Source organism: Phalacrocorax carbo, chromosome Z (assembly GCF_963921805.1).
Source record: "Phalacrocorax carbo chromosome Z, bPhaCar2.1, whole genome shotgun sequence".
NCBI lineage: Eukaryota > Metazoa > Chordata > Aves > Suliformes > Phalacrocoracidae > Phalacrocorax > Phalacrocorax carbo.
In genome coordinates, this window is record NC_087548.1 from 75,585,226 (window position 1) to 75,609,207 (window position 23,982).

At 44.8% G+C, this 23,982-nt stretch overlaps 1 protein-coding gene across 3 annotated transcripts in view; it reads left to right on the forward strand.

Moving 5' to 3' along the window:
• Nucleotides 1-22,634, forward strand: part of RNF20 (ring finger protein 20) — a 22,894-nt gene extending 260 nt beyond the window's left edge. The window contains exons 1-21 of one of the 3 annotated variants that reach the window (XM_064438987.1): nt 1,577-1,660; nt 2,786-2,848; nt 3,116-3,286; nt 3,419-3,586; nt 3,704-3,851; nt 4,011-4,193; nt 5,252-5,370; nt 5,869-6,015; nt 6,202-6,279; nt 6,593-6,712; nt 10,369-10,548; nt 10,742-10,877; nt 11,542-11,663; nt 11,925-12,322; nt 12,925-13,042; nt 15,417-15,566; nt 16,538-16,750; nt 18,308-18,433; nt 20,822-20,962; nt 21,323-21,424; nt 21,655-22,634. In XM_064438987.1, coding sequence (XP_064295057.1) covers nt 3,158-3,286; nt 3,419-3,586; nt 3,704-3,851; nt 4,011-4,193; nt 5,252-5,370; nt 5,869-6,015; nt 6,202-6,279; nt 6,593-6,712; nt 10,369-10,548; nt 10,742-10,877; nt 11,542-11,663; nt 11,925-12,322; nt 12,925-13,042; nt 15,417-15,566; nt 16,538-16,750; nt 18,308-18,433; nt 20,822-20,962; nt 21,323-21,424; nt 21,655-21,831 — 2,955 coding nt within the window. In that variant the 5' untranslated portion in view covers nt 1,577-1,660; nt 2,786-2,848; nt 3,116-3,157 and the 3' untranslated portion in view covers nt 21,832-22,634. Of the gene's footprint in view, nt 1-1,576; nt 1,661-2,785; nt 2,849-3,115; nt 3,287-3,418; nt 3,587-3,703; nt 3,852-4,010; nt 4,194-5,251; nt 5,371-5,868; nt 6,016-6,201; nt 6,280-6,592; nt 6,713-10,368; nt 10,549-10,741; nt 10,878-11,541; nt 11,664-11,924; nt 12,323-12,924; nt 13,043-15,416; nt 15,567-16,537; nt 16,751-18,307; nt 18,434-20,821; nt 20,963-21,322; nt 21,425-21,654 lie in introns of those variants that run through there. The other 2 variants (XM_064438986.1, XM_064438985.1) reach the window with 2 other exon arrangements.
• Nucleotides 22,635-23,982: the final 1,348 nt, after the last annotated feature.

The following is a 23,982-nucleotide window of genomic DNA, read 5'->3' on the forward strand; positions in this document are numbered from 1 at the left end:
GCTTGGGAGGCTCCCGGGTGTTTGTGGGGCCACTAGCGGGAAGGTGGGAGTCACCGCAAAGCGTGGAAGACGGAAGGGGGTGCAAGGGCACGTCCCTGGGTATTCGTGGGCATTAGTGAAGTGGCTTCCGATGTGTGCTTGGGGAGTCTGTGGCAGTTTGGAGTGGGTTTCTTGCTCTGTGTGGAGAGGAGTCTCTGGTGGGCGATGTGGAGCTGTGTGTACCCACTGGTGGGCTGTGCTCTGGGGGAGATACCTGGGGTTTGGGCAACGTCTCTGAGGGAGATTTCTGGGGTTTGAATAGGTGGCCATGGCAGGTTTTTTGCGGACCTCTAAAGGGCCGTGGATTATACGAACACAAAAAAATGGAAGTGTCGAGTGTGACTGGTGTGAGTACGAAGCTGAAAGGCGAGCTCTGAAAGGTTTCTTGACTAGAGATGCCACGGGCATGTGAAAGGGTTCAAATGCAGAGGGAGGGCACAGGTTGTAGATGATTGGCTGAGTGTTAGGCCTGAGGAGGTCGTGGTGGTCAGACTAGATGACTTTGGCCAGTGGTGGTAATCTCTTAAGAAAATGGAATTTTGAGAAGTGTTCGCTAAAGACATAACAATGCGCTATGCGAGCCTGGCAAAACGGAATGTGCCGGGCAGAGGCGGGGGCTGAGATAGGAAAGTCCTTGTTTTCCAGCTCTGTCCTTGAGAGCTCCGACACAGACCCAAGTAAACATCCCACCCAAGAAGCCCTGAGAACGGGGTGGGAAAGGGTATAGTCAAGGAAAACAACGAACTGGGACGTTGATAAGAACTAAAAGCGCCGCTTAGAGAAACTACCCTCATCACAATATTAGAGATCACGCCCACAGGCCAGAAACTGCCCCCCCCAGTAAGTGCCTTACTCCCTGCGCATGCGCGGGAAATGGAAAGGGAGGCGTACCTTCACAGCAGCGCGAGTGGAAAATTAACCAACTCTTAGCTGAGGCGCGTGAAGATTAGCTGTGTCTGACAGATTTAACTGTATAAATGCCTTGTAGTTTCTCGGTGTGGTGTGCTGGCTTTGTGGGTTACCACCTAGCACCCATCTTTGCATAAAAATGACTTGAATAAAATACCTCTGCTCTGTGTGTAGTTTTGCATTTTGTACACCAGGTGAACAAACCCTTTTTGGGATAACAGTGGTAGGTGTGGGGAGTACCAGGTGGGGCTATATTCAGGTCTGTGTAAGGGGGTGTCAACCATAAGAGGGAGGTTAAGACAAAGCGGAGTCCCAAGTAAAGGAGGATAGTCAATCTTTGATGAGTCAGTGTGATCTGTTTGGGGAGAGAAGAATGTAAATAGCCTGGGACTGACGGTAAGTTTGAGTTCCTAAAGGAAAGAGAGGGTCTGTTGTCATGAAACCTTAGTGGGTCGGGTCCTGGCATACAGTCTGCGAGGAAGTGAGTAGTGGGGAGAGGGAGGGTTAAAGCTAGGGATGGTGTCATGAGGCAGTGGAAGAAGTATTTGTCTGTGGACACAGAATGTGAAAGGCGGTAGTCACTGGTGGCTTGCTGGACTGATAGGTAGCAGATGTTTTTTTGTGACAGCTGCTCCCACCACCCTCTCCAATGGCCTAATCATTCTAGCTGAAATCAATGCCCATGGAATTCCATTGCTAAAAGAGGAAAACAGTTAAGTGGAAGTTGTCTTTATTTATTTTTTTAATTTTGAGATTTATTTAATAATTATGTTAAAATACAGGTTACAGGAATGCTATATGTGCTGTTTCAATAACTCCCTTAGAAATAATATTATTTTGCATATGGTGAAGAGCAATGCCAAGCTAAAATGCTTGTTAAATGATAAGATTTGGCAAAGCAGTGTACCAGCTTAATCTTGAAAATAAAGTAGTGTTATTACTTTCAGTAGAACTGCTCCAGTAAAGCAAATACATAACTGGCAGGTTCAGTTTGTAACCCTTAGTTAAACTGTAAATGTCATTATAGATTTAAATGGAACAACACAAATCTAACTTGTATGGTCTGCAGTTCATTTACTTCTGGGTTTCATTTAGTTTAGAGGGAGAGATCTGTGGATTGAGTTGGCACAGCATCAGTGAATATGGGAGAAGAATGCTGCTTATGTCTGATGAAGTTCTAGTTGATTTTGTTTTCCATCACTAGCTGCTATATTTGGTTTGGAAACCCTTTAAGGAGATACATCTTTTTCTTAAATAATATTGTATGGAACTGCAAGAAATACTGTTCAAACATAAGAAAAAACTGGTCTAGTGCTGAGAGTCACCAGTAGGATCAAAAACCATGGGATAGATTGCCCAGAAGCATTGCTGAGTGTCTGTCTCTTTGGAGATCCTCAAAACCTGACTGGACAAGGCCCTTGGCAGCCTGGGCTGGCTGAACCTGCTTTATTCAGGAGCATTGAGCAGGTGATCTCCAGAGATCCCTTCCAGCCTCAGCTATTCTGTGAGTCTGTAGCTAGTAGTCCAGAGCTTTAGAGATTGCATTAACTTGGGGATAAATACTCTTAAAACATGTCTGTGTCTCTCCTGATAAACAGGAAAACTTTTCAGATGGATCTTTACAAACCTTGACTTGGAATTGCAGTTCAGTTCCATAGGATTTGTTAGATCTCTGTGTGTGCTCTTAAAGGGCTCATCTTCAGGTGTTGGTGCCCTCAGCTTTAACTGACTTTGAATGTTCATACAATAAGACAGTTTGGTTGATGTGAAGTGAACCAGTACTACATATACACAGTCTCAGTTGCCTGTCTAATACAGATGATTTTTGATAATACAGAGAGAGATCAAAAAAGCTGAGACTGAACCTGCATGAGGATTTTTTTTAAAAGAGTGTAGTAAGGTACAGTACTTCCATTTTAACATTACAGAGCAGTGGATTTCTTTCCCATCAACTTGCTGTTTGCAGTACTAATCCTAGTGGTGTCTCCTAAAACTTAATGTTTGACTGGTATTTTCCAAAGCCTTTTAACTTATATCTACTGTGTTGAGCATCTTGTTGCCATGATGAATCAGTATGTTTAAAAATACTAAATTGAATTGACTGTGGTCGTGTGTGTTTGCTGTTCTGTTTTTGTTTTTTTTTTTTTAAGTGTTCTTTAATGTTCAGGAAAAACTTAGAGAAGGTGGGAGTCTATATGCTTCAGCCACGATGTCTGGAATTGGCTATAAACGGACAGCTGTAGAGCCTGGGCCTTCTGCACCTCCAGAGAAGAAGGCGGGGGTTGAAGATTCAGGGACTACAGTGGAGACCATTAAGCTTGGTGGTGTTTCTTCAACGGTATGTCTTTCTTGCACACTCCCACTCAACATCTTGCTTTTTTTCATCTGGAAACAATAATACCTCTGCCTTCTGTATAAGCCCAGTGATCTGGCTTGTGTGGGATGTGCCCTGACTTGTCCCTCTGCGCAGGAGGAGATGGACATCCGGACCCTACAGACCAAGAACCGGAAACTAGCAGAGATGCTGGACCAGCGGCAAGCCATTGAAGATGAGCTACGGGAGCACATTGAGAAGCTGGAGCGTCGGCAGGCCACTGATGATGCCTCCCTGCTGATTATCAATCGGTACTGGAATCAGGTTAGTATCATGCTTTGTTATTTTACATACACTGTTCTCTTGTTTCTTCTTCTGTTCCACAGCACTCTTTTTATTCACATCCATTCTTTGTATTGTCTTGCCTGTCCCATCATTCAGTTTGATGAAAATATCCGCATCATCCTTAAACGCTTTGACCTGGACCAAGGTCTTGGAGACCTTTTGTCTGAAAGAAAAGCACTGGTGGTACCAGAACCTGAACCAGACTCGGACAGTAATCAGGAGCGCAAAGATGAGAGGGAACGAGGTGAGGCATCCAGCTGGGGACCATAGAAGAGATGGGTTCCAGCTGTGGAAAATGTTGATACCTCTTCCTAAAGAGTGACAGAGGCTCTCTGGTTGTGAAGACTAGTGATACGTTGCCTGCCAGAGCCCATTAACTTCTTACACCTCTTTCTGTTCCCAGGTGAAGGACTGGAGCCAGCATTCTCCTTCCTAGCCACTTTAGCCAGCAGCACTAGTGAGGAAATAGAATCTCAGCTGCAGGAGCGTGTAGAGTCCTCCCGCCGTGCTGTTGCCCAGATTGTGACGATGTATGACAAGCTGCAGGAGAAAGTTGATGTGCTGTCGCACAAGCTGAATAGTGGAGGTATGACCAAGGTGGCTGATCCTTTGCTGATACTCAAGAATCCTCATCTACACCTGGCTTAGACATGATTCTGCATTGTAAGCATTAAGGCCTAGTCCTTCTTGCTCATTCATCTTCCAAAATACGTTAGCTTAGCTTTCCAAACTCTCAATAATCAAAACCTCTAATACTAGCACTATATGCTAGAAGTGTATTATAACTGCCTATAAATTTGAATTCTGAGAACTCTGCCCAGTATTTTGGTCTAAGAAAAGGCTTGTTTGTGCCAGAGTAGTGTGTTCATGCACCTGAGAAGTTAGAGGTTAGAGTGGAACCTTATAAACCAGCTGTCCTAAGCCACTGCGTAAAAGGCTTCGTCTGTGCAAGTGAAGAGTGAAATCAGTATTGCAAACTGATGTTGGACTCCTTGCTTGCAGTTTAGCAAGAAGCATAGGAATAAACAGCTCCTCAGTTTCCACTGAATTTTGAGCAAAATGGTAGCCATTTATCCAATGTCTTGGTATGCCTAGTGTAGCTGTCAGTTTTGAACACAAAGCAGAGTTCTGCAGAAGGAAGCCAAATGATTAGCTTCTGAAAATTAATGTAGCAGATTCAGTATACACTCAGATGACTCTCTGAAAAATGTCATTCGCTTAAGGTTAGAATATTAATCTTTTGAAGGAAAGTTTAGGTGGAATGTCAGCTCATCCTTGGTTTGTCTTCTGTCCAGAGTATTCTGTTTGCTCTGATCAAGGAGTTCTGGCAGGTCTAGCACTGGTGCAGTGAAGCATTACTGTCCTGAGATGGCAGACTTAAACTGTGTAGTAGCTTTGGTGTTAGTGAGCCTGTACTCTGTAGCTGTACTTGTCATCTGGTATGTTAGCTCAAGCCACCTGTTGTAGCAGGTTTACGCATGAATTTGATCTGCATTAGGGTGTCACTGGGTTACAAGGGCATATTCTGTGCTGCCAAAACTGGTACAACTGGAATGGTCTGTGACAATAGGGAATGGTAACATCTTTGTTATTGAAGAATTAAAAACAACCTTGATTTCCATTCATTTCCTTTTCTTTATGCAGATATTTCATTGATGGAAGAAGCAGTCCTGGAGCTTAATACCTACCTCTCACATGAAAATGGACGGCTGCAGGAGCTGGCTGATGTTCTTCAGGAGAAGCACCGAATCATGTCTCAGGAGGTATAAAAAGGAGAAAAACATTTGAGGACAAAAATGGGGGACTAGAAATAGGCAAATGACACAAATCAACTCCTGGCTTTTATGACAGTGGGATGTTCCTCAACAACCATAGGCTGCTAGGGAGGGATGGACTCCACCTGTCTGGAAGGGGCATGGGAATCTTTGGAAGAAGGCTGGCAAACTTGGTGAGGAAGGCTTTAAACTGAGGAACTTGGGGGAGGGGGAGAAACTGGCAATGCTAATGCCATCACACACAACGGGGGGAATAAGACAGGACAACCTGAGCAGTGATAAAGGTGCCGTTGTGGCCTCATGCGATGACACCCAGGAGACCAAGCATCTCAAGGGTTTGCATGGCTGTAGTGGGTCCTCATACACCCCTTCGCGGAAACCTGTGTGCTCAAGCACCCCTCTGAAATGCCTGTACACCAATGAATGCAGTCTTGGAAAATGTTGATTCTGTTCAATATGCTGGCTGAAACAGTCTCTTGATTGCAGTTCTCCAAGCTGCAAGAGAGAGTGGAGACAGCAGAATCTCGGGTGTCTGTTCTGGAGACTATGATTGATGACCTTCAGTGGGATATTGACAAGATACGCAAGAGGGAGCAGAGGCTGAACCGGCACCTAGCAGATGTTCTGGAACGAGTAAGCGCCAGGAAACCTTCTTTGCCAGGAAACCAGAAAAATGGGTTTAGTTTTGAGATGTGTGGCATCATCTTATGGTACTTTGCTGTGAGAATCTGTAGTGTACCATCTTCGGTCTTGAATACGCTGTATCAGCAGCCTTAGCATTTAATTGGGTCTTGATGAAATCTGTTGCCTCTTTTGCAGGTAAATTCCAAAGGCTACAAGGTGTATGGAGCTGGGAGCAGCCTCTATGGGGGCACAATCACCATTAATGCCCGCAAGGTAATGTCAGTGGCTTGGTTGTGAGCAAGGGGAAGAACAAAGTCAAGGACAGCTTGTGTGTAGGGCAGTAGATTGGAACAGAATTTAGATACTTCCTTTGTCACAAATCTAGGTGACTATGAGCAAACCATTTTGTCTCTGTACAAGTTTCCTGCCTATGAAATAGACCCAATGGAAGTAGACTCTGTCTGACTTGGTAAAGCTACCTGACTGCTAAGTCTGTAATTTCTGTTACTGTTTTTTTTATAAACAGTTACTTAATTAATACCCTCAGTAGATACAGTAGGATTTACAAACAATTTATCCCCATCAGTTTGAGGAGATGAATGCAGAGCTGGAAGAGAATAAAGAGCTTGCTGGGAATCGCCTCAGTGAGTTAGAGGAGCTACGCCAGGATCTTGAAGAAGTAACAACACAGAATGAAAAACTCAAGGTGAGACATCTGTACCTATTTGAAGACGAAGGTGTTCTGTATGATTGGATCCGTCTGTCTTGCTGTACTGTGTCTCCAGAAAATGTCATATTAACACTATTCTATTCTGCTCTTGCTCTTTAGCTAGGTTATATTTTGTACAAAACAAAATTTTAGCAAGTTTGTGTTACTTACACTTGCAGTTCAGTGCATTGGTGACACCGTGTGGTCATACTTGGAAATTGTAGTGGTTTCTTATTTCCTATTTTCCATTCTCATCTCTTCAGTACATTTTAATGATGTCTAGTTAAAACTAATTTCATGGCTTTACAGGTATTGATCCCTCTTCCACCCATGCAGGTGAAACCAGAGAACTTAAAAAATTGGGGAACCTGTGTAGGAGAGCTATGCTTTTGAAAGAGTCAATGAACTTTAATATTTCCCAATGTGGTAGAATGGATAGATAGGGAACAGCATGAGTTTCTTATGTGTTAAAGGTGGTAACACAAAACACTGTGATTCTGTAGTAAATCAGTATATGATATAGAGAATAATCTATATTTTATCCTAGTGATCAGTAGATCTGTTAGCCTGTTACAAGAAATGTCTGTGCTGATAACCTAAGTTTCAGAGATGAGATTCCAGAAGCTGTCTTGAGGCATCTCTAAATTCTGTTTATCCACATGAGTTTGTTTTGAGAGAAGCACCATTTGGCTTATGACTTTCTTTTTCTCTTAATTACTGTTAAGTTGTATGCGTGTATGTATGTATCTGGATCCTAGTACACCCCACTGGGGAAACCTGTATGATCCATTACATCTCTGCAATGCCTGTACACCAATGCATGCAGTGTGGGGAATAAACAGGAGGAACTAGAGTTCTGTGTGCAGTCACAGGGCCATGATCTCATTGCAGTCACAGAGACATGGTGGGATAGCTCGCATGACTGGGATGTGGTCATGGGTGGCTACAGGCTTTTCAGGAGAGACAGACCAGCAAGGCGAGGTGGGGGAGTTGCTCTTTACGTGAGGGAGCAACTGGAATGTATCGAGCTCTGCCTTGGAGTGGAAGAAGAACCAGTTGAGAGCTTGTGGGTAAAAATCAAGGCACAGGCAAATATAGGCAACACTGTTGTGGGTGTTTGCTACAGGCCCCCTGATCAAGAAGAGGAAGTTGATGAAGCCTTCTACAGACAGCTGGAAGTAGCCTCGAAATCACAGGTCCTGGTCCTTGTGGGGTACTTCAACCACCCTGATACTTCTGGAAGAGCAGCACAGAGAGGCATGCACAATCCCAAAGATCCTTGCATCAAGGACAACTTTTTGGTGCAGCGGTGGAGGAGCCAGTGAGGCGAGATGTGCTGTTCGACCTTATCCTAACAAACAAAAAAGGGCTGCTTGAGGATGTGAGAGTTGGGGGTAGCAATGGCTGCAGTGACCATGAGATGGTTGAGTTAAGGATACTGTGAGGTAGAAGCAGGGATATGAGTTGGGTTACAACCTTGGGCTTCTAGAGGGCCAACTTTGGCCTCTTCAAAGACCTGCTTGGCTCGAGAAGGTAGGGGTGTCCAAGAGAACTGGTCAACATTCTTCCTCTCAAGGCAACTTCCTCCAAGCTCAAGATAGGTGCATCCCCTGGAGGAAGAAGTCAGGCAGAGGAGCCAGGAGACCTGCATGGATGAGCAAAGAGCTTCTAGAGGAACTCAAATGGAAGAGGGAGGTTCACAGTATGTGGAAAAAGGCACTGGGCACTTGGGAGGAATAGAGGAATCTCATCAGGGTATGCAGAGACACAGCGAGGAAGGCCAAGGCCCACTTGGAATGAAATCTGGCAAGGCATGTCAAAGGCAACAAGAAGGGCGTCTTTAAATACATCAGCAGTAAAAGGAAGACTGGGGACACAGTGGGCCCACTGCTGACCCAGGAAGGGGCCCTGGCGATGCAGGATGCAGAGAAGGTGGAGTTACTGAATGCCTTCTTTGTCTTGGTCTTTGCTGCTAAGGCTGGCCCTCAGGAATCCCAGCCCCCAGAAGAGAGAGAAAAAATCTGGAGAACGGAAGACTTACCATTGGTTGAGAAGGACTGGGTCAGAGATCACCTAGGCAAACTGGATCCTCACAAATCCATGGGCCCTGATGGGATCCCTGATGGAATGCATGAGTGCTGAGGGAGTTGGTGGATGCTCTTGCTGAGCCACTTTCCATCATCCTTGAAAGGTTGTGGAGAACAGGAGAGGTGCCTGAGGACTGGAGGAAAGCAAATGTCACTCCAGTCTTCAGAAAGGGCAAGAAGGAGGACCTTGGAAACTACAGGCGAATCAGCCTCACCTCCCTCCCTGGAAAGGTTCAGTTCATCCTCGAGGTCATCTCCTGGCATGTAGATGACAAGAAGGTTATGAGAAACAGTCAACATGGATTCACCAAGGGGAGATCATGCTTCACCAACCTGAATAGCCTTCTACGGTGGTGTGACTGGTTGGTTCGACGAAGGGAGGGCAGTGGATGTTGTCTGTCTCAACCTCAGTAAGGCATTTGACACTGTCTCCCACAGCATCCTCACAGGCAAACTAAGGAAGTGTGGGTTGGATGAGTGGGCAGTGAGGTGGATAGAGAAGTGGCTCAACAACAGAACTCAGAGGGTCGTGATCAATGGGGCAGAGTCTGGGTGGAGGCCTGTCACTAGTGGTGTTCCCCAGGGGTCTGTGCTGGGTCCAGTCCTGTTCAACATATTCATCAGTGACCTGGACCACATCTCCCTTACAAAGAAAGGCTGAGAGACCTGGGTTTGTTTAGGCTGGAGAAGAGAAGACAGAGGGGGGAATCTCATCAATACTTATAAATACCTAAAGGGTGGGTGTGGAGAGGATGGAACCAGATTCTTTTCAGTGATGCCCAATGGCAGGCCGAGGGGCAACGGGCAGAAGCTGGAATACAGGAAGTTCTACCTTAACATGAGCAAAAACATCTTCCCTGTGCGGGTGCCAGAGCAGCGGCACAGGCTGCCCAGGGAGGGTGTGGAGCCTCCTTCCCTGGAGACATTCAAAACCCGCCTGGATGTGTTCCTCTGTGCCTGCTCAAGCAGGGGGGTTGGACATGATGATCTCCAGAGGTCCTTTCCAACGCCTACTGTTCTGTGATTCTGTCATTCTATGTTTCCCTGCTGGTAGTCAAAATTGTTTCCTAGCTTTTGTACAGAAAATTCAGATTCCTTACTTTATCTTCTGCGCATTTCTCTTCCTTTCAGTTGTTGTGTGTCTACTGGTAGAAAGCTGACATAATGCCTGCTTCCACATGTATTCTCTCTAGTTTTCTATCATTCTTTTCTACATGTTCACCTTTATTGATTTAGGTAATTACGGTTTTACAGTGAATCCATTGGAAAGGTGTATCATATTTTCAAAGCTCATACCTTTGAGAGAAACTGTTGCAGAACCTGAGAATCCAAAACTCTTCTTGCATGACTATGCAAGAGAAACAGCCTAGTGCATACAGAGAGAGCATTGGCTTTTTAAATTGATACTGAAGCATGTCACATGGATCTACTTCACAGCACTGCTATTAGAGTTCTGCTTTTGTCTTTGCTTGCAACAGCTTGGTTCACTGTTCTCCTACCTTGCAAAACAGATACCAAAGATGAGATAATTTTTCTTTCAGTGGCATTTTCTTGTGTCCTCACTAGGTTGAGCTGCGACGAGCAGTGGAAGAGGCTGTGAAGGAGACCCCAGAATATCGCTGTATGCAGTCCCAATTTTCTGTTTTGTATAACGAGAGTCTCCAGCTGAAGGCACATCTTGATGAGGCCCGCACTCTGCTTCATGGCACCCGCACCACACACCAACGCCAAGTGGAACTAATCGAGGTAGCACTTCTGCTCCATAAACTACGGAACATTGTCATCCCACTGACCATCGCTGCTGGGTCTGGGTAGCTCTGGGAATGCTCAGGAAGTTTATCTTTCTGGCAATAATTGATCTGTTCCAGTACCTCATGTTGATGAGCTGAGAGATTCTCCAGGGTCATAGTAGCAAATTCTGTCCCCTCTTACTCCTCAGAGGGATGAGGTCAGCCTTCACAAGAAACTACGCACAGAGGTGATTCAGCTAGAGGACACCCTGGCACAAGTCCGCAAAGAATATGAGATGTTGAGGATAGAGTTTGAACAGACACTTGCTGCCAATGAACAAGCAGGTACGGAGTTTTTCTGCTGTCCTTAAAAACAAACAACACTTCCCCCTGCAATGCCTATTAAAGGCTGCATTGCAGTATAACACCTGGTTTGATTCTTTTTTATTGTTAGATACTTGTTATGACAGGTTGTCTATCTCAAAAAACAAAGCTCTTCACGTGTTTTATGGGAGGTCGGTTCCATGTTATCTGACTTTCTTTTAGATGCTGCAAAATACATGCATTTTGCTAATAATTTGGTTTATGACAGAGTGTTTTGCATTATTAAAAATTATGTTTGGGGGGATTCATTTACAAGTCTGGAATTACAGCCTGCATAGGAAACCAGTAATTCTCAAATTTCATCAGAGGAAATAAAGAAGTTATTTCTAAAGTAGCATTTAAATAATTGGGTTTTTTCATAGCATGAACTATTTCCCTTAGGAACATGGGGGGAAGAAGTATTGTTAATTACTATTGGGATTTTGCAAGGACTTATGGTTGCATGTAAAACTGGCATGACTGTTTTCTGCAAATGTGTTATGTTCCTTTGTTTTTGTAGGCAGAATGGAAATAGTCTTATTTTGGTTCTTTGTTGTTGTCACTTAGCTTGTTCTCCATCTCCATGAAAGTCTGGAGAAGGCTGGTAAAAGTGTGGTTTGTTACTGTTGTGTTTCTGTTTTTGTAGGCCCAATTAATCGGGAGATGCGTCATCTCATCAGCAGCCTCCAAAATCACAACCACCAGCTGAAGGGAGAGGTGTTAAGATACAAGCGCAAACTGAGAGAGGCCCAATCTGACTTGAGCAAGGTATCAGAGCATGAAATGGCAGAAAAGAGCAGGAAGCACTTAGGGGAAGGGGGATGTAATTTTCGGAGGAGCTCTACAATGTACTTCTTCCACTTAATGAATGAATGGTTCTGCTTTGTAGCTGTATGGTGCTCCATGAAAAGTAGTAGCAATTATGGAGGGGGCATGCAATCATGGATCTGGGAAGGCAAGGGAAGGGGGAAGTTCTGGCTAAGAACTTCTGTTTTCTTTGGTGTCTTCTTTCTTACTATTCCACAACAGATCCGCTCTCGCAGTGGTAGTGCTCTCTTACAGTCTCAGTCCAGCACTGAAGATGCAAAGGAGGAACCTCCAGAGATCAAGCAGGAACCTGATGATCCTGCTGCCCAAGTGTCTGTCCCCAAGGCTGCTTCTGAAGATGTTAATGAAATGAAGGCCAGACGAGATGAAGAGGAACGGGAGCGGGAGAGACGGGAGAGGGAAAGGGAACGAGAGAAGGAAAAGGAGAAAGAGAGAGAGCGAGAGAAAGAGAAAGAAAAGGAAAAGGAAAGAGAGCGGGAAAAGCAGAAACAGAAGGAATCTGAGAAGGAGAGAGAGTCCAAGGAGAAGGAGAAAGGAAAGCATGAAGATGGAAGAAAGAAGGAGGCTGAAGTGATCAAGCAATTGAAGGCTGAGCTCAAGTAGGGGTTGTTGTCCCTCCCTTTTCTGCTTGAGCAGTGCCCAAAATGGGATGTTTGTGTGAGGTGACTTGTAGCTTGCTCTTATGAGATTAGCTTCACTGAAGTGAGAGGTTTCTGGCACCCTCTATATCTGATTGTGATTTCCACAGTGTTGTAACCCTTCTCCTACGACAGCCTAAAACATGAATTACCAAACCAGTTGCTTCACAGTGTGGGTCAAGTAATCTGTATTTCTTGCTGTCATAACAATTGCATAAAGCTTTACAGCAGCAGATTATTAATAAAGGACATGGTAGTCTTCCCTGTGTTATACCAGTACTAAAGCAGAGATGGATAGTTTGTTGCTTACTATTAGGGTGCATACTTCTTCCCCACTCCAGTTCTCTTGTCTTTTCAACCCATGTGCCCGAACATGTTTTCTTTCAGCCTTGAGCCTGTAATCCTTGGCTGTTCTACGTTACTAGGGTAAGATGAGCCAAGGATGACTCCATATGCATACCATGTGGGAGACAGGGAGAATATTGCTCTGACAGTCACGCTGTATGTGTAGCAGCATAGCTTTCCTGCTGTGTTCTCACAGTTGTCTATCTCCCTGTCTCCAGGAAGGCCCAGGAGAGCCAGAAGGAGATGAAGCTGTTACTAGATATGTATCGCTCGGCCCCCAAAGAGCAGAGAGACAAAGTGCAGCTGATGGCAGCTGAGAAGAAGGCAAAAGCTGAGGTAAATCTCGTTTCTCTTCCTTTTTTTCTCTTTAGCGTGTTACTTAAAACTTCTTTTTGGAGTGTGTAGAAGACAGCTTCCTGACACAGCTGGTAAGCGAGCCTACCAGCAGAGGTGCCTCGCTTGACCTGCTGTTCACAAACAGAGAAGGACTGGTGGGAGATGTGGTGGTCAGAGGCCATCTTGGGATTAGCAGCCACAATATGATTGAGTTCTCAATTCTTGATGAAGTAAGAAGAGGGGTCAGCAGAACCACTACCATGGACTTCTGGAGGGCAGACTTTGGCCTGTTCAGGGCACTGGTTGGGAGAGTCCCTTGGGATGAAGTCCTGGAGGGCAAAGGAGGCCAGGAAGGCTGGGGTTTCTTCAAGAAGGAAGTCTTGCAGGCTCAGGAGCAGGCTGTCCCCAAGTGCTGCAAGACAAACCAGTGGGGAAGATAACTGGTCTGGCTGGACAGGTTGCTTCTGCTGGCACTCAGGAAAAAAGGAGTCTACCACTTTTGGAAGAAGGGGCAGGCAACTCAAGAATGAGTACAGGGTTCTCGTTAGGTCCTGCAGAGAGAAAATCAGGCAAGCAAAAGCCCAGCTAGAACTCAACCTGGACTCTGCTGTAAGGGATAACAAAAAAAGTTTTTACAAATACATTAACAACAAAAAGAGAACCAAGGAGAATGTCCATCCTCTATTGGACGCAGAGGAGAACATTGCCACCAAGGATGAGGAAAAGTCTGAGGTACTAAATGCCTTGTTTGCGTCAGTCTTTAACATCAGACCAGTTATCCCTGGGGTGTTCAGCCCCCTGAGCTGGAAGGCAGGTTTAAATACCTGGAGGTATTTAAAAGACATGTAGATGTGGCACTTCAAGGCATGGTTTAGGAGACATGGTAATGTTGGTTTGATGGCTGGACTTTGTGATTCTAGAGTTCTTTTCCAACCTTAATGATTCTGTGATACTCTGCACCTGAACTGTGTTGTTTTTGTCTTCAAAACTGGAGATTCTCTCTCCTTTTGTCACTTAAAAGAGAGATCAGAATGGTCTGGAGATGAGCAGGGAGACTTTGGGATGTCCTTCTCTGGGAAGGGATGATCTCTTTGACCAGGCTGAGGAACATGGCTCCCACTTTCTCAGTTGCAGGTTCAACCAGTAGCGAAACTGAGCATGTGTCCCAGATACATACACACACAGTGGACACTAACATGGCCAGTCAGACTGCCACAGGCAAGGTGCTGCCTTCAACAGCATGTACATATAGGACTCATAAAATGTAAGCATAGACAAGTCCCGTTCCCCCTCATCAGCTGGTAGAGATAGTAAGTCACTAGTGCAGGCACATGCACAAAAATATCTAGGTTCACCAGCACATACACATTTGCAGATTTCTCAAGTACCAGCACGACCCCTCTGTCTGGTACCCCTGTGATCCCGGACCCTCTTACCTTCTTCACATACAGGCCTCACCTGCAGCTAGCACTTACTCCATGCAGCATACATATGCATGGGGTAGAGAGTTAGATTACACAGAGGTAGTTAAGAAAATAAGGTACAAGAAGATAGGACAGGCTGTGGTGATCATGTGCAGGGCTGAGCCAAAGAAGTGTGTACTGAGTGCCCTCATTTTATATGTGACCATCTTCTTTTCTGATTTTCTCTGCCTAACCCCAATTTGTTCATCCTTGCTCTACCTTCCCCTTTACATCCCTCCTGGGTTTGTACAACTCTGTTAATTCTCACAGCCCCTCCAGTCCAGGATCCACCCCTGGTTTATAGTCTTACCAGTTGTAAAATCCAGCCTGATATTCCTGGAAGTGGTACCTGTAGTTTCTTGGTAGCCTATCAGCTATTTTGACTGGGGAGGTTTGTTTCTTGTCTTTGTCTACCTGACCCCCACCCCCTTAGTTTCCCAGTTGGCAGGGTTCAGTCAGATAACTTTGCTGGAATAAACATTCTCATGTGCTCTCATCAGTTAGTGTGACTGACCAGGTCACACTGCCTCCCGTATAATTTGTCAGGTTTATGTCTTTGTGTGTTTTGTTTATGGCTTGCTCCTTTTCTTATTATGTGTTTTTGTATTGAAAAAGGGCCTGGAGCAGATGCTCTCAGTCCACATACCCTTATGTATACAACTGCAAGGTACTAATGTTCCTACTCTGATAAAAGACACTATCGACTTTTCAAAGGTTTTGAAACCAAGATCTTGGGCTTACAGCCCGTCTTAATGATCCATCTGCCAGTAACGCGCTGCCCTGTCAAGGTTAGAGAGATTTTCTTTTCCCATGCTTTGAGGGCAGTTTCTTCCAGTGGGGAAGATAGGCTCTTAACAATGTTCAGGTCACATTCTTGTGTTTAGTGTAATTTCTTTTTGTCCTTATTGTAGCTGGAAGAACTGAGGCAGAGGGTGAAAGAATTAGAAGACAAGGAGAAAAAGGAGAGTAAAAAGATGGCTGATGAGGATGCCCTCCGCAAGATCCGAGCAGTGGAGGAACAAATTGAGTATTTACAGAAGAAACTAGCTATGGCTAAGCAGGTGAGAAGTTTCTGATGAGTTCTGTCTTGACTGGAGCACTTGGGAAGGAACTGCCTGCAGGTTACAGCCAGGAAGATTACCTGAGGAAAAGAAATTCCTGTCTCTGTGTGTGCCAGAGATATGAGTTTTGCCCCTGTTCATCGAAGGGGCAAAAACACAACCAGCCAAATACACACGATTAAAAAAAAACCCACAGCACCAGGGTCTCACAAAGCTTATGGCGAGGGATGGTGGGGAATGTTTAATTGTGTATGGCCTAAGCGAAGAGCACAGAAGAGAGATGGCTGGATCAGCCTTTAGGGGAGGAGGCTACAATTTCTTTTTAAATGTGTTTTCTGCACAGTTCATATAATTAATACACGTGCATGGTACCATGACATACCTTCTTCCTCAAAAAAGGACTTAATCTAATGGTAAGAGAGTAGGCCTACCTCAGTAGGGGAGAGGCAAGCCAGTGACTTGACATATAGATTTTTAGAATCTGGACTCTTTTCGTTATAGTACAGAACTGTTCTATCTTGGCACTTACTCCTTCAACATCGAAGTGGCCTAAGTGAACGTAAGGGGCTTGGCAGCCTGTTAGTTGGAAGCTGTTGAGCTGTCCACATATAGAGTTCTTGGCCTAGTGTATGTGACAGCTGTTCAGCCAGCTGCCTGAAGATGGCAGCTGGTTTCTGCCCAGCTCTGGCAATGACTGTGTCACAGCTGATTTTGCCAGCAGACAAGCCACAGTCTGCAAATGCTTGTGGAGATGACCGTCTCTTTTCTACATCTTCTAATTCAGGGCATCTCTGCTGTGGTGCAGGCTTCTAGGGAGCACTTTTTTTCTGGTTGCTGGGAAGATGTTGTTCTCTGATACTGAGACATCTTTCCTTCATCTGTGCTAGGTTTGGTGTCTCTGAGTAAAATTTTCAGGGTTATTGTAAGGGGTACAGGAGAGAGTTTTGCCAGAGCCTGTGATTCTTTTGCAGGAGGAGGAGGCCCTGCTGTCTGAAATGGATGTCACAGGCCAAGCTTTTGAAGACATGCAGGAGCAGAACATCCGCCTGATGCAGCAGCTGCGGGAGAAAGATGATGCCAATTTCAAGCTGATGTCAGAGCGCATCAAGTCTAACCAGATCCACAAGCTGCTGAAAGAGGAGAAGGAGGAACTGGCAGACCAGGTTTTGACACTGAAGACACAGGTAACCTGGGGGAAGGAGAGAGGACAACCGAACTGATGGAAGAAGGTGGAGATGTTGTGGGTTAACTCTGGTAGGCAGCTAAGGTCCACACAGCCGCTTGCTCTCTCCCCACAGTGGAATGGGGGAGAGAATCAGAAGGGCAAAAGTGAGAGAATTGTTGGGTTGAGATGAAGGCAGTTTAATAGTTAAAGGAAAGCTGTGTACACAAACAAAGCAAAACAAAGAATTTACTGCATCCCCTGGCAGGCAGGTGTTCAGCTATCTCCAGGAAAGCAGGGCTTTCTCACATGTTATTGTTACCTGACAAGACAAACACCATCACTCTGAACGTCCCCCCGCTTCCTTCTTTCCACCAGCTTTTATTGCTAACCACAGCAGCATATGGTGTGGGATATCCCTTTCGTCAGTTTGGGGTCAGCTGTCCCAGCTCTGTCGCCTCCCAGCTTCTCTTGCACCCCCAGCCAGCTTTCTGGGGAGCAGCACGAGACACAGATGATCTTGATGATAAGTACTGTTCAGCAATAGGTAAAACAGTAGTGTGTTGTTGATGCTGTTTTGGTCCCAAATCCAAAATATAGCACCACATGAGCTGCTATGAAGAGAATTAACTGTATCCCTGCCAAAATAAGTACAGGAGGGAATTTTCCCCTGATCAACCCACGTATGCTTCATCAGACTTCAAAGGGGCCTTACTAGTAAGAAACAGAGACTGCTATATGTAACTTTCCTCTTATAGTGGTATAAAGTGGGACAGGAGAGAGAATCAGAGAGCAAAAGCAAGAAAACTTGTGGGTTGAGCAGCTTAATAATTAAAATATAACAGTAGTAATAATAAAAACAATAATATAATGAAAAGGAAAATAGAGAGGTGAAACGTGGGGAGGAGAGAAAACTACCAAACAACAAGTGATACAAATACTTCTCACTCGCTGACTGCTGCTGCCAGTCCCTGAGCCGCGATCACTGCTTCCTCCAGCTAATATACTGGGCATCACGTCATATGCTATGGAAGATCCCTTTGGTCGGTTTGCATTGGCTACCTTGGCTGTGCCCCCTCCCCTCCTGGCTTCTTGTGCACCTGGCAGAGCATGGGAGGCTGGAAAGTCCCTCACTAGTACAAGCGCTACCCAACACACTGATGATTTAGTTGTTGCTATCAATTTTATTTTCATATTAAGTCCAAAACACAGCGCTGTACCAGCTACAGTGAAGATTAAGTCTATCCCAGCTAAAACCATGACATACATATATATTCTGCTATCCTTGGAACCAGGGTGGAACTGTTCACTGCCTTATAGCAATTCTCTAAATGACTTTCCAAAAATTAAGACATCTTTGTTGTATGTGGCTGCTAAGTTTTAAAGTGTTCACCAGAGAGGTCTGGATACAGCTCTTGGACTGCTAGTGCATCTGTTCAGGGAGAAAAAGGCAAGCTGAGAGGTACTCCTTGGTGATTGGGAGGCAGGGATAGTTTTAGCATGCATGTTTAATGGTAACTCTGAAGACCTGCAGAGCATGCATTTCAGTCCTTCTATACCTCCTCTCTCCCTTTCCAAGGTCGATGCCCAGCTGCAGGTTGTACGTAAGCTGGAAGAGAAGGAACACTTACTGCAAAGCAGTATTGGAACAGGCGAGAAAGAACTAGGTCTCCGAACACAGGCTCTGGAAATGAACAAACGCAAGGTGAGTGATTGCTTGGATTTGCTTTTCACTTTCCTCTTGGATTATAAGATGGAGTTGTTCTCTTGTGAGAAGCATAGAAGGCTCGTAGCTCTCATTGGTATTACAGAACATGATATTCCTGGTCTTTGCACTAGTATACCAGAAGGCTGAGGAGTCCTGAAGAGAATTCTAATTAAAGTAGAGGCATGTAGAGGACAAGAAGGTTATGAGAAACAGTCAACGAGGATTCACCAAGGGGAGATCATGCTTCACCAACCTGAATAGCCTTCTACGGTGGTGTGACTGGTTGGTTCGATGAAGGGAGGGCAGTGGATGTTGTCTGTCTCAACCTCAGTAAGGCAATTGACACTGTCTCCCACAGCATCCTCACAGGCAAACTAAGGAAGTGTGGGTTGGATGAGTGGGCAGTGAGGTGGATAGAGAAGTGGCTCAACAACAGAACTCAGAGGGTCGTGATCAATGGGGCAGAGTCTGGGTGGAGGCCTGTCACTAGTGGTGTTCCCCAGGGGTCTGTGCTGGGTCCAGTCCTGTTCCACATATTCACCAATTACCTGGATGATGGGATTGAGTGTGGGCTCAGCAAGTTCGCTGATGATACCAAGCTGGGAGGAGCGGCTGATACACCAGAAGGCAGTGCTGCCATCGAGTGAGACCTGGACAGGCTGGAGAGCTGGGCCGAGGGGAACCTCAGGGAATTCAACAAGAGCAAGTGCAAGGTGCTGCACGTGGGGAGGAACAACCCCAGGCACCAGGACAGGCTGGGGGCTGAGCTACTGGAAAGTGGCTCTGTTGAGAAGGACCTGGCAGTGCTGGTGGACAACAAGTTGACCATGAGCCAGCACTGTGCCCTTGTGGCCAACAAGGCCAATGGGATCCTGGTGTGTATTAAAAGGAGTGTGGCCAGCAGATCGAGAAAGGTTATCCTCCCCCTCTACTCTGCCCTAGTGAGACCACATTTGGAGTGCTGTGTCCAGTTTTGCGCCCCCCAGTTTAAGGAGGATGCGGAACTCCTTGAGCAAGTCCAGCGGAGAGCTACGAAGATGATCAGGAGATTGGAGCATCTCCCTTACTGGGAAAGGCTGAGATACCTGGGTTTTTCAGCCTGGAGAAGAGAAGACTGAGGGGAGATTTAATCAATACTTACAAATATCTATAGGGTGGGTGTCAGGATGATGGGACTGGGCTCTTTTCAGTAGTGCCCAATGACAGGCCCAAGGGTCAATGGGCACATGTTAGAACACAGGAAGTTCCATCACAGTATGAGAAGAAACTTCTTTCCTGCGAGGATGCCAGAGCAGCGGCACAGGCTGCCCAGGGAGGGTGTGGAGTCTCCTTCCCTGGAGACATTCAAATCCCACCTGGACGCGTTCCTGTGCCCCCTGCTCTGGGTGTGCCTGCTCAAGCAGGGAGGGTTGGACAAGATGATCTCCAGAGGTCCCTTCCAACCCCCACCATTCTGTGATTCTGTAAAGTATTGTAGACTAATATTTCCTTTCATAAGGAGGAGCACATCATAGGTGTTCCTGTGAAAATCTGAGTAGGGAGCTGAAGTAAGGTGCCTTTAAAAGGAAACCTATCATGAAAGAAGAGGCAGCAGCCAGATGAAGTTAACTGGGGCCAAAGCTTTTATGGGAAAGCTGGGGTAAGTAAAAGGAAAATATGGCTGCAGAATGTTAAGATCTTTAACAAATGTCTAAGATTAATGAAGTAGGTCTCTTAAAAGTTATGTGAGACTAAGTCTCATGGTTGATACTACCTTTGTTGTTAAATCTTTAGGAGAAATGTAGGAAGGACATGAAAACTGACAGGAAAGCAGAAATACTGCTGTGAAGAGGAGGTGGAGTAGGGAGTTCAGCACAATCACTTCTGAATACCACAATCTGTGGTACTGAGGGAACTTCACTAATAGATTCATGGGTGCAGGGACAGTTAGAAAGTAATAGGTGAAGAGAGAAAATGATTAAAAAATAAACCCTTATCTTGCAGTTCTGTCTAGTTCAGCTATAGAACTGCCTCTGAAACATTTGGCAGAGAAAATGTAGAAGGTGGAAGGCTGAAAATACTTGAACAAGAAGAGAATTGTTTCGTCATTAGTATTTTTGGAAGTTACATGTATTGCAGTGAGCCAAGGGTTGGCTCTGCTGAAGAGGAATGTTGAAGCTGAATGATTGGAACTTCTTAATAGTATGACATTTTGCTGTTAAAGTAATGTTTGAGGAGTAATTCCAGTTATTCCATTTGGAAGTACCAGAATTGGATTGAAAAAGTACATCTCCAGCAGTCGCAGGAGTATTCTGTGAGCAGTCTTGGATTAGCAGGCAGAGGTCCTAGAAATCACTAAAGCTCTTTTTCCATGTTTGGTAATTCTATACTGGTTTTCTTTTTCAGGCCATGGATGCAGCCCAGCTTGCGGATGATCTGAAAGCCCAGCTAGAGCTGGCTCAGAAGAAGTTACATGACTTCCAAGATGAGATCGTGGAAAACAGAGTAACTAGAGAGAAAGAGATGTTCAACTTCAAAAGGGCTGAGGTATATATAAAAGGATTGTTCATTACATATCTATCTGCTTTGGTGTCTGTCTCCTTGTACATTGAGCTTCGAGTGCGTTCCAACTACACTGTTTTTTGGGGGGTCCAGTTTTACTTTCACTTCAGCTTCATCGGGTCTTGGCTCTTCCAGGTTTTGTCCATTGATAACTGACAATACATGCGGCATATGTGGTATGACAGATGTAATCTGTCGTAAATCTGTTGGACTATCAGGGATGAAAGTATGGGTGAAGTGACTTAGCCAGGTGCACTGCTGGGTGGTGCTACTTCTCTTTGGTCTTTGACAAATCTGTGACAGAGAATATGCTGCTCATTTATTTGGTCTCTTGTTTTTATGCAGGAAGATATTTCGAGGTTACGCAGGAAGCTGGAGACCACAAAGAAGCCTGACATGGTTCCCAACTGTGATGAGATATTGATGGAGGAAATAAAGGATTACAAGGTGAGTAGCTGTCTCTTATCAACTTCCCTCTTTAACTCCAGTCAAAAGGCTGTGTAGTCATGTTTCCAGCATTTGACATCTCTTGTCTGTACTTTGACATTGTAGATGTGTCTTGCATTGAAGAAACCCCCTTCTCCTTATAAGGAATGGAAGGACCTTAATCTCCAGTCATCTTTGAACATACCTATTGCAATGCAGTGAGCCCTCACTATAGTGTTTCTGTCTTTCAGGCCCGCCTGACCTGCCCATGCTGTAACATGCGCAAAAAGGATGCTGTGCTCACAAAGTGCTTTCATGTTTTCTGTTTCGAGTGTGTGAAAACACGCTATGACACCCGGCAGCGTAAGTGCCCCAAGTGCAATGCTGCCTTTGGTGCCAACGACTTCCATAGGATCTACATTGGTTGATTCTTTCTACTGGAGTGACGGGAAGGTGCCGCTTATGCTGACCTCACAGCCTCCCTCACTTTCTGTGGTTGTCACATTTGGGACAGTCAGTGCTTCTTCCAGCTGATCTGCAGTCTCTTCTGGGAAATATGTTTAGGGAATGGAAAGAAACAGATTCTGGATCTTGATTTGTTTCTTGTCCCTTTTCTTTTATTCTTGCCCTCAGTTTTTGTGGATTCTTTGTGTCTGAGAGGACATTTCCCATCCATGACTTTCACACTTGCGAGTTGGGAACATCTAACTGAAATTCTGCTGTGATGGGTTGGAAGATGCCTGTGGTGCAGCAGAGATAAATGAGGCCTTTATTTGAGGAGTTTGCTTTGGATGTTAATTATTAAATCCCATCAAGGTATGGTAGTGTTTCTGAGAGTGAACAGTTTCCCAGTTAAAGGGGCAAACAATGAATGAGCAGGCATATTTGTGGACTTCAGTGGAATGACTCCTTAGACATATGTTCCTGAGACAGGGCTAGAGTCTGTGAAGGCTGGTGCATTGTAAACATCCTCCCTACCCCCAAAAGCAAACACATGTTTTAGTATGCAGAATAGGAAAAACATAAGACATTGGAAAATCTTTGAAAATAGCATTGCACTGATGAACCTTGGTTGATGCTGACATCTTCCCCTAAGTTAAGGCATTGCTGTCATTGACCTTGGTTTCCAGAAAAGAATTTGTAGGAATTACATTGTTAAAATTTGCTGCAAAGATACATCTTGTAATGCACAAAATCTAATAAAAATTGTCTGTTTTTCTTGCCTCTGGTAGTATCTGTCTGTGGTCCTGTCCTTTGTCCAGTTATTGGAAACATTTTTCACAAGCTTTAATCATCCAAAGAGGGGAGATTGATTTCTTCCTTTTCTGTTTTCAAAAAATGGTTAATGAAAACAACCTATGTCCTTTTGGCTGTATGTTCACTACCTTATTCCTGACAGGACAGAAGGGCTGAGATGCTAGGTTATTTATGCAGTCATTTTGTCATGTCTGCTGGGAATTTTGTGAGAGGACATGGCGTAGGTTATAGTCTCCGCCCCTTGTAGTGCAAGGCTGCATTTGAAGCCTGCTTCTAAAATCAGAATGCAAAGTGTCTGGTTGTGGTAGGAGACAAACATTTGAAACAGTCTGGATTTGTTTCACAGATAAGGTTTGGAAGCTCCTATTTTCTTCTTCCTCACCAAGAAAAAAGTATTTATTTTAAAATAATATTTTAGCTCAAGCTCAGGAAGTCCTTGAAGCTCATTTTGGAAGTGACTGAATTTGTGCTTATAATTCAAACATTGAGAAATGGTGAAAATTTTAGATGGTCTGTTTTGACTTCCCAGAATGAACGGAAATAAAAGTTTATTAAGACTAAAAGTACTTTTTTGTGAAAGAAGGGAAGGGGTGACAAGAATTCATTATCAAAAATCTCTCTAAATTTAGAGTCTGAGCCAGAGTAATTAAGAAAAATCCCCTCTAGCACTAACACTGTGTGGGTATGAAAGAGCATTGTTATCACAAAGCAGCCTATACACGTGACAACTGTGTATCATGGGCAGAATAAATAAATGTGGAATGATGAACTGAAGGGGGTGGGGGTTTTTGGGTTGGGCTTTGGTGGTGGTTTCTTTTTGTTTGTTTGGTGTTTTTTTTTTTTCTAAATCCAAAGCAGCAGATGGGTCAGACTGAAATGAAGCTGCAATGTTTGGAGATCTTTGATTTTGCTTCTTGCTACCCATCTTGAACAGGGTATAAGAACCTCAGGACTAGCCCAGGCCAACTGATGTCACTAGTGTGATACTGTGTCAAGCCGGAGAGTCATTGCCTGTGTTCTTATTTGATCCAAAACCCATCTGTTGTTCTTCAAATCTGTCAGTTGAAGTTATTTTCTTCTTATGATAACTGAAGTTGAAAAAGTGTTTGAACTGAGTGCTGTCCTGTACATCTGCCCTCCTCCTCAAGCTAGTCCTAAGGATAGTGTGCTGTTTCCGGTCCACTGGCAGTGACCTGTTGGTAAGCAATGACCACTTCTGCTTTTTCCCCTGTGGACTTTGCTTTGCTTCCCTACGTGATGCTAGATGTGTCTAGACCTCTGTGGAATCCAGATGTGATCAAATCCTTGAGGAATTTAAGTTC